Source organism: Boleophthalmus pectinirostris, unplaced genomic scaffold (genome assembly GCF_026225935.1).
Source record: "Boleophthalmus pectinirostris isolate CB_2022bp ecotype Guang Dong unplaced genomic scaffold, ASM2622593v1 HiC_scaffold_2, whole genome shotgun sequence".
In the NCBI taxonomy this organism is placed as follows: domain Eukaryota; kingdom Metazoa; phylum Chordata; class Actinopteri; order Gobiiformes; family Gobiidae; genus Boleophthalmus; species Boleophthalmus pectinirostris.
Window position 1 is genome coordinate 15295101 of NW_026571152.1, and position 16869 is coordinate 15311969.

General features: G+C 38.4%; 1 protein-coding gene across 1 annotated transcript in view; it reads right to left on the minus strand.

The window, feature by feature from the left end:
• grm3 (glutamate receptor, metabotropic 3) overlaps positions 1–16869 on the minus strand; it is a 64345-nt gene that overhangs the window by 14791 nt on the left and 32685 nt on the right. Inside the window, exons 5-8 of the mRNA XM_020934718.2 lie at positions 5587–5829; positions 3546–3735; positions 2468–2777; positions 773–966 (exon numbers count right to left, since the gene is read on the minus strand). Of these exons, the coding sequence (XP_020790377.1) occupies positions 773–966; positions 2468–2777; positions 3546–3735; positions 5587–5829 (937 nt within the window). The remainder of the gene's footprint in view (positions 1–772; positions 967–2467; positions 2778–3545; positions 3736–5586; positions 5830–16869) is intronic.

Sequence of the window (16869 nt, forward strand, 5' to 3'; positions counted from 1 at the left end):
TCCACTGTGTTTTTAAAATTTATACAGCTTCACTAGAACAATTTTGATAATTTCTTTCATGGTATTGCCAATCTTTAATGAACACTAGATCTTCATGTTATCACAAAGTGGAACAGAGCATTTTGAGCTTTGGAGAATAATAATAATAATAGATATCTCAAATGCAAATGTGTGAATGAAACAAAACACAACTCCAGGTATGCTTTTTGATGAAGTAACAGCATTATAATATGGCTTAAAGCTCACAAGAGTCACAAGAATCTTGCATAATATAGCACCTTTAAACTGTTGTATTTGCTTTTATGAGATCATTTAATCTTTTTCTGATGTTATGATTAGTACAATTAAGAATGAACATATAATGTCTCCTGCAAAGTAAGTCTTCAGTAAGTAATAGTACATTAATGATGACAGACTACAAAAGTACACTTAAAACAGCACTTCACATCACAAGGTGGACTAGAGAATTTTGAGTTTTGGTAAAGTATCGTGACAACACTAGATTAATGTGTTTCATAAATTTCAAAGTTTTTTTTTTTTTTATACATTTTCAGTTCCATCCTATGTTAAATTATATAATATGGTTCTATATTTTATTAAGGAGTCATTTGAAGAGGAGGTAACTATTTTCAATATATTGCTTTTTATGAGTATGGTAGTTACCTAATAAAATAAATAGATAGACCATACATTTGAATTCTTTGTTATGATAGTTAAAATAAATTATGATATTTTGATAGTCTACAGACAGTTCCTTTGACAGCAGACTGACCATGTGCAGAGAACCACGAGCAGCACGTCGTAGACCAGGCTGAGGAGCATACTGGAGTCCCTCACGTTACACTTGAGGATGACAGTCTGCCTCCTCTCGGGCAGAGTGAACCTGCGCGTGCCTGGGACCTCCAGAAGCAGCCATACAGACACCAGGAGGAGCTGTACCGAGATCAGGCTCAGGCAGATGAACACCTGGGGACACATGTAAAGGTTCATGTCATTACATGTACATTAAAGGAACATTATGTAACTTTTCTAGTGGAGGGTCTGTCATCTTCTTTGCCTGGTGGGGCCACCTGCTTGGTTACATGGAGATAGACAAGTTTAATGGCATACTGTGGGGCATTTCTGACAAAGTTATAGCTTCTCCATAGATAGTAGCAGGTAGTGCACTCTCCAGGAGTTACACAGGAGCCATAGCCATAGAAACTAAAACGAAAAAAGATTTGGTGTAGATTGCTTTTTTCAGCCCTTTGTACACCATTCTTTTGAAAGTTTAATTTGTTTCTGAAAATTTCTATTAACCGTTTTTCTAATTTGTTTTCAAGGTAAATTATTATGAAACAGTTTACAAGAACTATCTATAAAAAGTGTTGACCATTTATGAACCCTCGACTTAACCCATCACAAACCAGTGCTTTGTTGAACTCATATAAGGTCTAAACTAGGACTTAATTAGGACTAACCCCATCCAGAGGACCTATACCAAAAATTGAGAACCAAAACATGTCCCAATAAATTTCTTTACTCTCAATTCTTGTCTCTGTGGAGATTTTATTGCTTTGCCTGAAATGTCCCACAGTATGACGTTTGACAAGCACTAGATGCCACCAAGCTAATTTAGATTCAGGTCAGGGTCAGAGTCAGGTCTGTTGAGATTTGACTCCACTCACTGTAAGAATGTTTTTAACAACTAAAGCACCCATAACTGGATAAATGGATGTTAGATAATTTAATGCCATACTGTGGAACATTCCAGGCAAAACAATAATCTCTCCATGGAAGCAGAAACCTCACCGGAAAAGTACACAATGCACCTTTATCAATAAAATGAAATAAAAAAACAACAACTTATCAGTATTTGTTTGGGATTGGCTCCACAAACGTGTCATAATAATCTTTTGGCTTGAAGTCCTTTCAACTGACAACAATCACACCACTGGGAATGAATAATGGCACAATATTTCACTTTTGTTTATTTATACTAACAAAGAAGAACTTTGTGACAGTTTTTTTTTTCCTTTCTTGTGGATAGTCCCAGTAATTACAGAGATATTAACCATAGACTAGGTCAACAAACCTGCAATGACAGTTAAAGAAGAGGGCTTTTACTTACTACGTCACCATGTTTTTTATTGGTATGTTCACCCAAAACAATGTATTAACATTTTAATGAAACTAGTTCACATCATATTGGGTTTGTCAAGTTGTTGTGCACAGCCTTTATGATGCTTTTGTATATTTATGGATAATTTCTGTTTGGGAGCATTGATGAACATGTATGGATGACATCTAAAACTTCCTCAGACATGTTTTTGGTAAGGAACCAATATTATAACATGGTAGAAAGCTAAAAAAAAAAGAAAAAAAAAGACTCTCTTTAAACAACAAATTCCACCATAGAATTCTGACTACTCCTGCTCAGTTTAAACTATAGGGACTCTACAACACACCCTATTGGCCAGTCCCTCACCTGAGAGGAGGGGCTGATAAATCTAGGCCTGGCTGGTCCCGCACCCTCTTTGACGCCGTTGAAGATACGTGAGATGCGGTTGGTTTTGGTAAGCAGGGCGGAGTAGCACACGGCGAAAGAGGTGCCCAGGCCCAGACGGCGTAGGGCACAGACGGCGGGAGAAGGTTTGGCAAGGAAGAGGAAGGTGAGACCGTAGGACATGAAGACTCCCGACAGCAAGATATAACACAGCTCCCTTCCGGACGCCTTCACCAGGGGAGTGTCATTATGACGAGCAAACACCCATACCACCAGCCCTGTGCACATGAAGCTGGAGATGGCAAGGGGGACAGGGGGTAGAGGGAGGAAGATGTTAGCATTTTTTTTATTAACATATTATCTCTACCAAAAACCACATTTCAAATATAGCTGCTAAACTCTACAGCAAAGAGTGAGGAGGGAGGAAGGGCAGGGTCTGGGGGTATACAGCATGACTGGTCTGTGAAGTATCAGAATTTTAAACTGTACTCTTATAATCAGTTGTTTATAATCAGAAACATCGGTCTGTTTCAGGGCAGTCTTACATGATGTCATGTAGTACTTGAAATTCCAGTGGCCACTGGAGGCAGTACACGCTGGAGAAATTACAACGGACAGTAGGTAATCCCATTAAACATCATCTACACAGCTTAATAGCAAAACTGGATTTAGTCCAGTGACCACTATTTTAAAAAAGTGGATTTAGTGTTTAGTTCCACTTTAGTCTAGAGTCTATACTTACTGGTTGAGAACACCATTTACAAAATTGCTGTTGTCCTATTAGCTCAGTGCACAACAGCACCCTGGCTCGTTCCACTCACTCATGGATCAAGCGGTGGACAGGGAGTTGTGGGTGGATGTCACTACATCTCAAATACTTGAGATGTAGAATGCTTTACTAGAGGACCCTGTAAAAAGGAAGGTGATTGCATCTCAAAGCTAATCCTAACTTTTACTGAAATGTAAATTTGAATAAAACAACAAAGTAAAACTTCGTGCTTCAAAATTTGTGACCATGACAGGCTTAACTCGATCCCCTCTCTCCTTGGCCCTTGCTCACCCCACACAGGCGATGGTGATGGGTCCGATTGCCCAGGCGTCCTCCCACATGATGTAGTCCTCAGGCAGGTCGTAGCAGGCGCTCAGGTCCTCAGTGGGCCACTGTCCCGGGGCACAGGGCGTACACGTGAACTCATCTGACAAGTACTCATGGGCCTCACACGCAGTACAGATCCAGCAACAGTACTCCCCTGCACACACACACCAGCAGAGGTGGTAGGACATAGTTATATTTGCTTACAATACATTTACTTACTTACATGTGCTTGAAATTGTACTTCTCTGAGTATTCTGCTTTTACTCCTACTTGAGTAATATATTTGAGAGTGTAACAGTACTCTTACTTGAGTAAATTTTTTGGTTACTTTTCTCACTGTGACTAAGTCTACAAGTGACAAAAGCTTTATTTGAACGTGTGTGCTCCTTACACTTTCAGATATAGTAAGTCTGTCCTATTGCATTAATACATAAATCCTGTCAGTAACAAAAAGTCCTAACAGTTACTCAGTAGTTCAGTAGTGGTATCTCCAAATACTTTTTCACTGTTAGTAATTATAAGGGACACTACTTTTATTTCTACTTTAGTACTAGTATTTTAAAGTACTGTTTCTCTTACAACAAGTACAAAAATTTGGCTACTCTACACCTCTGACAACCAGGCAAGAATATTAGGGAGACTCATGTAACTACAAAACCACATAGACATTCTTTTCTAAACTTCAGGCCTGGCTACTTCAATATCTCTGCTCTGTCTGATCGCATAAAAATGAGAAATGTATTGCACAAACTCAATGTCGCAAAGGAGAAAATCTGTTAATTTAAATATACTATTGTTCACACCGGGCCTGCCTCTAACTGTAACCTGCTGAATTACACTGGGCCCTGTTGTTGTCAGAACATAATGGGAAATCAATGGGGCGCCTCTGTCTGAGTCTTACATTAGAGATAGAGCGCAGAGCAAGATAACTTAGAATAAGAAACAAATACTATATTTTCCAAAACAAATCATAAGTGGTCTTTTTTTTTCATTGTAGTGCAGATTGTACTGTCCATCTGTGTTTTTGTATTATATAAACAAACATAAACTGTCAATAATTTTCACAAAATTGTCAAGATGCCATCCTCAAATAAAAATCTGTACTTTTATTGATTAATATTTCTGGATCAAATACCTCTAAAGCTATGTTTAATAGCACTATGCAGCAAGTTTTTCTCCAGATAAGTACCAGCAGAGGAGCCATGAAACAAGGCTCAATTATGATACACAGGAAAACTGTCAATACTCAATACCAATTGGGATACCACTATAATACTATAAATATTTTCTTAATTTTGTAGTCTTTTTGTAGAATTTCCATCATACAATTGTTTCATTATTGTTACCATGTGCCCATATGATTCTGATAAAGATGAAAACTTGTCCTATTAGTGTAATTGTATATATCCTTTTGGTATCTAGCATCAACATTAAAGGAACTGCATGAGTGTATGTACCTAACCTTGTTCCTGGACATGAGGTAAACATGTTCAAATCAAACATAAAATTTACTGAGAACTGTTATATTTATTCTTAGTTACCATTTATTAGTAGTTAGTAACCATTTATTTATGGTATAACATAAGTTTAGGTTCTCAAAATGATTATCCACTCTGAAAGCAAAATGAGCCTCACGTGAGTCTCTCATTTGGGTTGCCAGGTTCAATGCTGAAATCCAGTTTGTTTAAACTTAAAATGACTCTCTCTGATCTGAATGGTCACTACCTAAATCCCATCATGTGCAGGCTATTATGAGTCAGTGCTAGTGCAGCCTCTGTAGCTCAGTGAAGGAATTCTGGAGGTTCTGAGCTTTCGTATGTCCATATACAGATTTTTATTAAATTTTATTTTTTTACTACAGGGTCTACAGACTACAGGGTCCCTTAAGTATCTGATTTGATAAAGTGGTATCAGAGAAATAAATCACCAGTATTCCCCATCACAAGTGCTTTTCTAGTGCTTTACAGTAAAAAATATAAAAGATAAATAACTCCCTGTCTCATACCTGCCTGCATCTTCTTCATCTCGTTGCGGGCACATGGGTCGCTGCACTGGGAGGTGGGCACTGCTTCCCGGGGCCACTGGATCAGATGCCCGTTCAGGCTCAGACTCTCCACCCACTCCCCCACTGGCACGTACCCCAGCCGCTCGCCCACCCGCTGGTAACTGAAGATGTTGTAGCGCCCCATGCCGTCACCCTGGGAGTCGAACTTGACCACGGTCTCGCTGCCCGGGGGAGAGAAGGGGGCTGTGGGGGAGGGCAGATAGAGCAGAGGGGAGAGATAAGAGCCTCTGGACAAACAGTTTATCGACTCAGGTATTGATGAGTTTTCTAGGAAGGACGCAGAGTGAGAGACGTGGGCAGACTGCTACGGAGGCCCTGCAGGACACAAGTCACATTACGTGAGAAATGGGGTAGATGATAAGATAGTAGTTAAGGATGTATTATGTCACTAATGTCTGGTGGGGAGCATGCCACCTGCTTTCTCCACGGAGATATTACTCCATGTATTTGAGCATATGTTTTGCCCCAGTACAGATATATTGTACAACTCTTGTTCTGGTTGTGAGAAGTACTTACAAAATCTTAATGATGAGTAATTAGGACACTGTTCAAACTGTTAAAATTAACAAATGCTGTTTTAATTTATTTTTTAAACAGTATAAATCATGTAGAGTGGCTTTAAACTAATCTTTTCCAATGGAGACAAATCGGTGATACCTGGTCAGACCTGTGGACAGGCAGCTCTGGTCAGAGTAAGGATGAATGTTTCTTCAAAGAATTTCAAAACAATAAAAGCACCCACAATGAAATAATGTGGATGAACACCTGTGACATTCTGTGAGAACAAGTAAGAGATCAGAAATACATAGTGCACCTTAAAAATATAGAACATTAAATGAAAAAAACAATACTTTTACATACATATTTTACACACATATAGTTGCTGCAATCACACATTCATGAGGACAATATTGTAAAGTGCCTTGCCCAAAAGCATTGATTATCTATTACTTTTTTGTTGCAAAAAATAGCCCAAAATAAATAAACTCCTCTGTCGTATCTTCCTGCTTGTTCATCATGTTTCTGGCATGTGTTGCTGCTATAATTGCTGCAATCACACATTCCAGTGGGTAGGATGGGTGAACTGCCACTCCCAAGGAAACAACAGTAGGCCTGTGTCATGCTGCTGGTGGGAATCAAATCAAATGTTTGAAGAACACATGCTATGGATTAACCATTTGATTTTACATTGTTGTCCCTCTATCAAAAACAAACCTGGAGTTGAATTTAGCTTCATTCACACTTGTTTCATCCATTAATCTAAAGTTGTCTTGTCTCATTCTGTGGTCAAAGTGTGTTGACAACAAACACGTCTCTTTTAGCATACCATTTCTCAGGGATAAGGGTTTCATTTGTTTATTTTCCTACTGTTTATTCTTGGTGCTGACAGAGATAGATAAAAGGGCAAAGACTATCTCAAACATGGATCCATCAATCAAAATAAAATTGAATGTAAGTTGTTGATGATGAGGGAACAGCATTATAACATGGCTAAATGCAACAAATGCAGGAGTATTAAGTATAACTAATATGGCCTTTCTATTGTGTTTATACCAGTAAACTCAGTCTATTTGCTGTGTCCCTATAAATGCCTGTCGCTCCTGGAGCCCTCAGTCCAGTCCAGTGCTCCTCATGCTTCTCTGGGAAAACATCTGATCCAAAATGCTGCACTAAATTCCGCTGTGTCCATGTTTACGACCAAACACATGATTATGGGAAACACTAATATAAAGCCATCAGTCATGTTTTTTTTTTTTTTTTTTTTCAAGTCTGCAAACCATCCCCAGGCCTATTCTGGGAATTTCTGTACTCCAGGGGCCTCCTACCTTTTCCCCATGGAGACAAAGTCCAAAACGAAAATGGCAGAGAGCTACTTCTGTACCAATTCTTTTACCAATTACAAGAAATTCTATAGAACACTTTATTTAATCACAGTGCAACTAGCCATAGATGGGGTACAATTAGATGGATATAAAGCATAAACTAATAAACTATAAGAGTACAATGTTAGGATTAAGTATACTCAGATATTTACAGTGGTAATGCACATGGATGAAATCTGAATTATTCATTGTAATATGAGTTCTTAAACCCTTTGGGGAATTATTTGGGTGGGTTGGAGAGCTACAGGCTAGAGAACCTTGCTACAGAAAATAGCACATTTTGACAGCATTAATCATTAATTAGCATGCTGAGTTGGTTAAAAAATAGCTGTGTGTTTTTCTTTCCTAATGCAAATACTAAGAAACAGAGTGTAGCACTTTAAAGGTGCAGTATTTCTGGTATGTTTCACAATATAACATTAAAATTTCCAAGAAGAAAAGCAAGTGGCGCTACCAAGCCAAGTTGCAGGTCAGATATTTGGAGAGGACACTAGTTTTTTCAAGGTATTCTTTACAAGTTAAATTACATTATGTGGAAAGTTACAACTGAAGCAATAACATCTCCATGAGTGCAACTTTAAATTATAAGACGTAAAATTACCAATGCAGATACTCACTGTCCATATTAAACACATGAAGAAATGCAAAAATGCTGTAAATAAGTATGTTTTGACATGTGCAAAGGGCCTACATTTTTCCCATGTATTTGAGCAAAAGTTGTCTGCTACAAAATTTGTCTGCCCCAGTACTCTTATAGGCAAGATTGCTAACCACCGTGCCACCACATTGCTTTACCCTGATGGCAAAACTCTGGTCTCTGAAAGGTGTGTAAGGTGCATATAAACTCATCTTGGTGAATAATTAACTTTGAACCACTGCAAACCATTTAGAATTAACTACTTTTGGTTTTCATGTTTTTAAGACAGCACAAAATTGAAATTGCACATGGCAGAAATTCTAAGAAAGACCATTTTGCACACAGTCTCCTCTAAGAGCTTACACGGGAAAGTGGAGAGTGAGGATTGTGAGTGAGGATTTTGATAAATCCATGCAGTGCTGAGGCCTGGTGCTTTGGTCCTTTTGCCATGTCTGCAGACACATACAGCACAGGGGCCTGTCCAACCACATGATACGCCTGCTTTTACACAACACGGCCAGGGGTGGGAACTACAATGGAGCGATTACTTCTATCTTGATGCATATTTACTTCAGTAATTTAAATGAAAAGGGGTATTTTGCTTCTGTTGGGTGTTAACTTCTAACACATAACATATTTAGATTAACATGCTACCTTTTATTATTTTGAAAATGCTATTCACTAAAATTCACTAAAAAACGTATGCTCACTTTGCTCCCTGCTCTAAGTCACTCATGCCGCTAATGAAACTACTGCACATCACATCAGCTTTGTCAAGTTGATGTGAATATTTATGGAGAATAGTCAAGTGGGAGCATTGGGGACCCATAATACCATCTCTTTAAAAAAAAATATATATAAAGATAAAATGCTATCTGGTACCTCTTGTATCACATTCTTGGCATGCAGGTTGCTGCTATAGTTATTACATTCACACATATATTCAGGTATTTGAAGACAATAATGGTGGGCCTGTATCATGCTGACAGTGGGAATCAAACTACCAACCTCATGTTTAAGTGGACTCTATCAATGCGCTGGTGTTACTCCAAATTAAAATATCACTCAACCCCTCAGTGTGTAGTGTTATTGTCTGAACCGTTCTGCTAATCATGTAGTACCAGTCATCCTATAGGTTTTGAGCCAAGACTGGAGAAGTCACAGCAATTAATCACAACTGCAATAAGTATAAAGTGATTTGTTTAACATAATAATACATTTGGTAAAACTAAATAAAATATAGTGTTACTGATATACAGCGCTATACTCTTTAATATTGTTGAGAAGAAGTGTCTTACTCAAGAACTCATCAACATTATGATGTTGATAACATTTACAATACAACATTACATCAGAGAAACCACATGCTACTATAAGGGTGGAACTAAAGTGAGGATAAACCTGGAAGAAAACCTGAAATAGAATGGGACTAAACAAGTGTGAAAAAGAGTATTTCTTTGCATTAAATGTCTTATAATTCAGCCCACAGAATACTTGAAATATGCACTTGGCAGTGAGCAGTAGCAGTTGGTAACCTTATGGCAATCTGAGTGGTCTCTCTCTAGATCTGACCCAGGATCCTGATCATGAGAATCGAGCTGGCAAAATAGTTGCCTCACCACATCAATATTAATGTGTATGTAAGTATTGCAATTTCTAAAGATACAATGAGTAATAGTGAGTTACAGTTAAATTACAATGAAAATAACTTCATTTACTAGCCACCTACAGAAAATTACACACTGTACCTTTAATTTAAAGGGGCACCATGTAACTTTTTGGTAGGGGTCCGCCATCTGCTATGTTGTTTTTTTTCTGGAAAGTTTTACACTATGGCATTTAATTTAACTATCTCTATGGAGATAGGCAGGCCACATCACCAGGCCAAGTTACAGGTCAAATCTGTGGAGAAGTGGGCCCACTCGCAGTAATAATCCATGTTTTGTGGTAATTTTGAGGGAAAAAAAACAAAACAAAAAAAACACCTGTAATTGAATAAATGCAATATATATTTGTTTAATGTGATACTGTGAGACATTCTAAACAAAGCAATAACATCTCCATGGAGAAAAGCATTTAACAGGCTCTACACCAGAAAAATTACACAATGCACCTTTCTCAATTTTCTTCAATCCACAGGTCTACAATGGTGGAAAAGGGTGAATTGCAAACTCATTAAAAAACATTTGTACTCCTTTGAAACTCATTGCATTAACTACACTGCATTAACTAATATAGATCACTGTGTAATGTTGTGCAGCCTTAGATTGCACAATAAAAACTAAAAATCTACAATGGCACAAACATGACAGCTCTCTTTAGTTGGGGGTAGATGAGCAAGTCACTACATTAGTTTTGACTGGAGCAGTAGTTGACTCGGGGCTGTGACAAGGTTGCCCCCTGAGCCCATACTTTTTCCTCACCCTCAAACATACCCTCCTACTATCGCCCAGGCACCCCATGCTGAGCAGAGAACAGGTTTATGAAATCCATAAATCACAGCGACAGCCCTCTCTTCCATCTTCCTCCCCTCTCGGCCATCACCGGAAATTCAAACTGTCAAATTCGTTCTGGACTCTCGCGCTAAACGGTTAAGACGACAGGCAAATGAAAATGAGTTTTGATAAGGCAATGTTGTTAATATCTGGAGACTAAAGATAAGATACAAATTCATTATGGAGGTAGTTGGCAGATAATAAAGTTGGCAATAATCCAAGATCCTTCTCTTAATAAAAATTCAAACTCATAATAACTGTAGTATTTAAAGCTAGATGCGACACTTTTGCATTATGGGAGTTTAAGACGTGGTCCTCTTAGTTCTTCATTCAATAATAATGCCTTACATTTGTATTGTGCTTTGCAAACTTGGGAAGTAAGGATGGGTGATCCCAGTAATTTTCTTTTTAATCTGATACCAAGTAATGCTATGGCAAGTAACACAATATCGATCACATACTGCTTCCAATTCATTTTGTATTAAAATGCATGGAAACTCATCTACACCAAAGAATTCTACCTTGGTGTATCATTTTTGCACAATGTACTTCAAATGTATAACAATATGAATAAAAAAATAAAATAAAATAAAGGATAATTATCTTAGCACGACAATCAAATATTTTTCAATCCCACAATCAGTATCAGTTTATGTGTACTTTCGTATTGATCCACCATTATTATTGTCAAACCTCTCAAAACATTACACTGTAGTCAGTATCAAGTAACTCCATACTTAGTGGTTATACTTAGCTTCTGTAGCCACAGCTGCCATGGGTAGGGGGCTAATCTGTGGCCCCTCCAAACATCAATCATTCAATCACATAGACAAGGTGGGTAAAGAATCTTGCCCAACACAACAACAAAACCAGGAAGGGGAAAGCTGAGGGGGCAGATACCAGCACTGCACTGCCCCCCCGGTCAGAACTGTCACCTGCGGCGCTAACTCACCCCCGCTCTGACAAATGGGCCCCTGCCTCAGAGCCTTAAAGCCTCAAAGCGTGGAGGTGCAGAGGTGGAGAGGGGACATCCATTCACCACATCTTTGAGCTGACAAGTTCCATTCGGTTTTATTTGGCACTCAGGGAGAAAAGTAGCATTACGCAGCAGTTCAGTAGAGATTATAAAGAGATAAAGTACTCCTGTCACCACAACGTGCTCTTGATAAATATTGTACTGAATCTCATATTAGAGAAAGACTTTGGGTAAAAATGTGGTGTGGCCAAAGCTCTTTGTCAAAGCTAAGAAGCTAAGTGGGACTGGGCCTGACCACTGGGAATTCCAGCAGCCACAGTGGGGCGCCAGTGGCAAAAACTGCTTATGTGTCCTTAGACAAGGTACTTACACCCGCATTATCTGGTATGGATGTGATTTGTGTGAGCATTGGTGGTGGTTGGAGGTGACGGTGCAGATCTCTAAGGGCAGCTGTGGCTACAATAGTGTCTTACCACAACAGAATGCGCAGTGAATGAATAATACACAAAATTGTAAAGTGACTTTGTACGTGTGCAAAAGTGCTGTATAGGACTAATGCATTATTATAACCTCCTGTGACTTTTGTGTATTCAACAAGGCATATTATACAGTAATCTTTATATTCCTCCATTCAAGACATAATTGCGCCAAATATTCAGTTTTTCCTCTACCCCCAATACATACCCACAGCTCTGTAGTTACTTTCTTCTCCATTTGTATTAGTTAAATGGTAATACATGTAGGAATCAGTAGCAGTAGCCATTTTGGCACAAATAAAAAATAAAAAAATAAAAATTCTACACACTTGCTGTTATTAAATATTTGACCCAAACTGCACTCACAAGACTACACCTCCACGAGTTCATGCATGAACAATTTATGCAGAAAAAAGTACTAGAAAACAATATATTTCTCTAAATAAAATGCTTGTTTGACTACACATTTTCATTTAAGACTCCATCGAGTGATTCAATGACTAAAGGCCAACATTCCTGTTATTGTCAGTCACCTGTTTCCACCTCAGCAGCAGTGTTCAGAACCATGGAGAGGGCTTTGGATGTTGTAGGTATGATTGTGTCATGACCTAACATTTTGAAAACAGTGGTCTTACAGTACAGTACTTACAGGGTCAACCTACTACACAACTGTGCCCACATGACACTCATCTGAAAATATGAAAAACTGAACTGAACTTTACATGAAAAAATGTCCCTTTAGGCAGTAGAAAAATGTATGGGGTGGTATAGAACTTACAAATTATAATTTTTTTCACTCATTTTAATTTCACTTTCAACTTTCCACAGATCCTGAAATTGAAGTTTTTCCCTTTTAATTATTCTCGTAAATATTGCCAATTTAGTTTGAGCCAAAAATCGCAGTTGGTTTTCAGCATGGCAGAAATATTGCTTGGAATGAATAGACGGTTAAGATCCACTGGCCAAGTCCTTCTCACATAATAAACTTAACCAAACACTGCTCCTTTATGATTATAAAGCTACACCATTCATTTTAGTGCAGAGAGCAACTGAACACAAGTGCACTTAAATGAAATGGAATAACAAACACTTTTATTTAACAGAGCTACAAACTGGAAAACAAAAAAACAAAAAATAAAAAAACAACATTATTTGAGAATAATTAGAGGCATTGCGAAAAGTCATTTTTCATTTCCAGGCGGAGGAATTAATTATGTACTCAGCCATGTTGGACCAAAGCGAAGCCCAAGAGGATTGTGGGTAAAGAGAGAGGGAGAGAGAGAGAGTGAGTGTGAGAGAGAGAGAGAGAGTGAGAGACAAAAAGGAAGAGAGGGAAACAGTGAGAAACAGGGAGACAGATAAAGAGGGAAACAGAGAAGGAGAGAAAAAAAGAGATGGAGAAAGTCATCTGCAAATACAAAAAAACTTTCAGTACTAGGCTATGAACTAATGATGGTACTTTCAGGTGTTTTATGGCATCCAAATGTTTTGGAACGGTCAATTTCAAAGAGACTCATTTTATCGACAAACTAATCACAGAGTAAAATGACCTTGACTTACCCTTTGTAATTATGCATAATCTAAATAAAATGTTGTACGACAATAAAAAAAAAAAGGACTGTTATTATGATGTCAAGCGGTGGTATTAAGTACAGCAGCTACAGAGAGGGGTACACATTTTTTCAATAGAAACTGAATTGGAGCCACACCTTGATGGAACCACTTCGCGTCCATGCTTACTTTCTATTTGGAACATGAATTGCTATGTCCATCTATTTAGAATCTATGGGTTTTACTCTTTAATAATGTCATAAAATGAAATGAATGTATACAGCACTTACAAATAATGAAATACTGGTCTAAAACTCTTCACATTTTCCTAAAAAGCCCTGACTTTTCCAACAATTCAGAGATTTTTTCTATTGCAGCTGCATCTATTCTAAGCAATTGCCAGAAATACTTATGTGGGGGAGTATTATTCTGTGAAAATTGTCAAACTTTAAAGTACCAATAGTGTGTGCGCTTTCAATGAATTTATTTGCCAGTTTTGGTATTGAACCTGGTGAAAGTAGCAGTATTGATTTGACCTGGTATTCCTAGACAGAATCACAATGTATTTTTAGCCCTCACCAAAGTGGCAGCAGTGGGGGAAGCATGTGTCAACCTTTATGACATCTGCAGTTCTGACTTTAAGACTACAAAGAAGTGACTTTCAAAGTGATTTTTACTAGTTTTTAAGTATTGAAGACATTACATACATTGGTAGTATCTCATGCTATAAATTCACAATTTAGGTTTCAATGTTTAAGTAAAAAGAGACCTAGATAAACAGTTAATGTTAATGTGTGTGTATCCCTCAATCATCTGGGTAGTGTCTGTCCTCTGCTGGGACATTAGGGAGTTAGTTTGAATCATAAACTCATAGAGTTTAGCTTCGTGATGTTGGCTTTCATCGATATGTAATGGGTCAGGAGTTAAGACACTGGATGCATGGTGCACTATTGGAATAAGAGAGGAGAAAGTCATGGAACAACATGGACCTGAGCGGCAGACAAGTGGGATGTTCTCTATAGAGTGGGACTGACGGTGGGATGCAACTAAAAATTGATTTGAGAAAAGGTGTGGTATTTCATTGCTATTTGTGAGCCCCATCGAACAGTCAGGGATGGGGTCATTTTTTTATTTTATAAAAGCTATATATAGTGTTCTATGTTTATTTTTTCCCCTTTGTGCATGGGCCCTTTACACAGCTGGGCCCCAGGGCTTAAGACTCAGTGAGCCCGTGAATTGATACAAGTAGTGCCACGCTGCTGCCTGCAGGCTGTTTACAAACCAAAAGTGGAGAGTTTAGATCAGGACTAAAGAAATAGAGCTTGTGTACTGTGAGCACCCGTATTAATGTCTGCATGAATGGGCCCGATCCAAGTCTGTGCCATTCGACATTATGTTAAATAATTGTGCTCCGTTTAAAGGTTTAGTGACAGAATAAATATGTCAGATCTTAATGGTTACATGCTTTAATGTTAATATGTGCATACCTTTACTTTTTTTCCCTCTCTGCGCAAATACCATAAAATTTCATGAGTCTTCAACCACCATGGCCATCATGTGTACAGAGAGTTAATTTAAAAAAAAAAAATATATGGAGAAAAAGACATTGTGGTGGCTGAGCTCTGCGTGCTAAGGCTTTAGTCATTCTTCATCCTTGAAGAGCACATGTGGCAGCGGATGAATACAAAGTGCGCACTTCGGCTCGCACTCTTTGAAATATAGTGGACCTCCGTGGGCTAAGAATCAAAACTCTAGTGTGGATTTATATGACAGATGGCCTGTCAGGCTGTGGCAGAAATAATATATATTTTTAACATTACGCATTGATGGAAACGTTTTCATAATTTCTCCACAGAAAGCTTTGAGCCCTGCCCTACGCCCTCCATTGCCAGAACCAAACATGTCCAGTCACATTTGTTTATTTCAATGATGCATGTAAAATCATTGGTCATCCATAATTTACAAACAAAATGACATTTCTCTCACCTAAGATGATCAGACTTTAGTTCTTCATTCACTGATTCTGCAGAAATCTGTTTTTTTTGTCCCTTGTGGTATTTTTCCTCGTAAGCCGCCATATTTGATACGGATGGACCATGTGTTTCCCTAACTGGCTAATCCACCTGTCAATCTCACCCATCTGAACTCGGGCAGACTCACAGGTGAACAGACTCACACCTTCGTAAAGTATTGGAGAAGTGTGTATTTTGGATCCCAGGCAAGCTCCGACCACCGCCAGTCACTCACACACCACATTTCTAATAGGCAATGTGGGTGAAGTGAAAAATAACAGTAGGAGGGGTGTCCAGCACAGAAAAGGGAGAGAGAGAGAAAAACAGGTCTAGGTTTTCATTCATCCTACAAGCAATACGATTTCTGTACACTTTCCACACGATCATTATCTATCTAGCTCCAATCTGCAACTTTTTCACTCACCCCAGAGTTAGTGTGAATAATGATAATATCTTTTTGTAACTGGCTGAATAATTGGGATATTTGGAAAGCATAAGGTAAGTGAGGAATAACTTTGGCCCGTTTAAAATGATCTAGTTCTGTGTTTCATATTTTTAAAAAGGTAAAAATCAGGAACATCACATTTTGCAGCACACTTTTATTTACCATTTTAACATCAAATTCACAAACATAACACCAACTTAAAGGTGCATTGTGTAACTTTCCTTGTGGAGGATCCATGAAATACTTTTCCCTGTGGAGTTATTATTGCTTTGTCTGGTATTAAACCTTTCTATCTTTATGGAGACCAAACCAGATCAAGTTACAGGTTAAATCTGTGGAGAGGCAATCCCGCTCACAGTCAGAATCCCTGTTTTCTAGGTATTTTTGAGTAGTAATGAATGTAAGGTGGAGCTGTTTAATGCCATAGTGTGAAACATTTCAAAGAGGTGACTGACCCCCAATCAAAAAGTTACATAGTGCATCTTTAAATCTCAACATTTCCTCTGATTTCTTGGAAAAGTATCGCTCCGTCTCTCCCTCCTCCCTTGTTTCTTGTCATACATTCCGCAGCTTAACACCTCGCCTTGACAGTCTGTTGCTTGGCGTTGCATGCTCAGGAGTGCTTTCATATCTCTCTATCTCTCCTTCCATCTCTCTTCATCCCTCTCTTGTTGCCATGGTAATGCCGAAAGCCTCCTCTCTGGCCGCTGATCTGAGCTATCCCTGATCTTTGGAACGTCGTATCCAT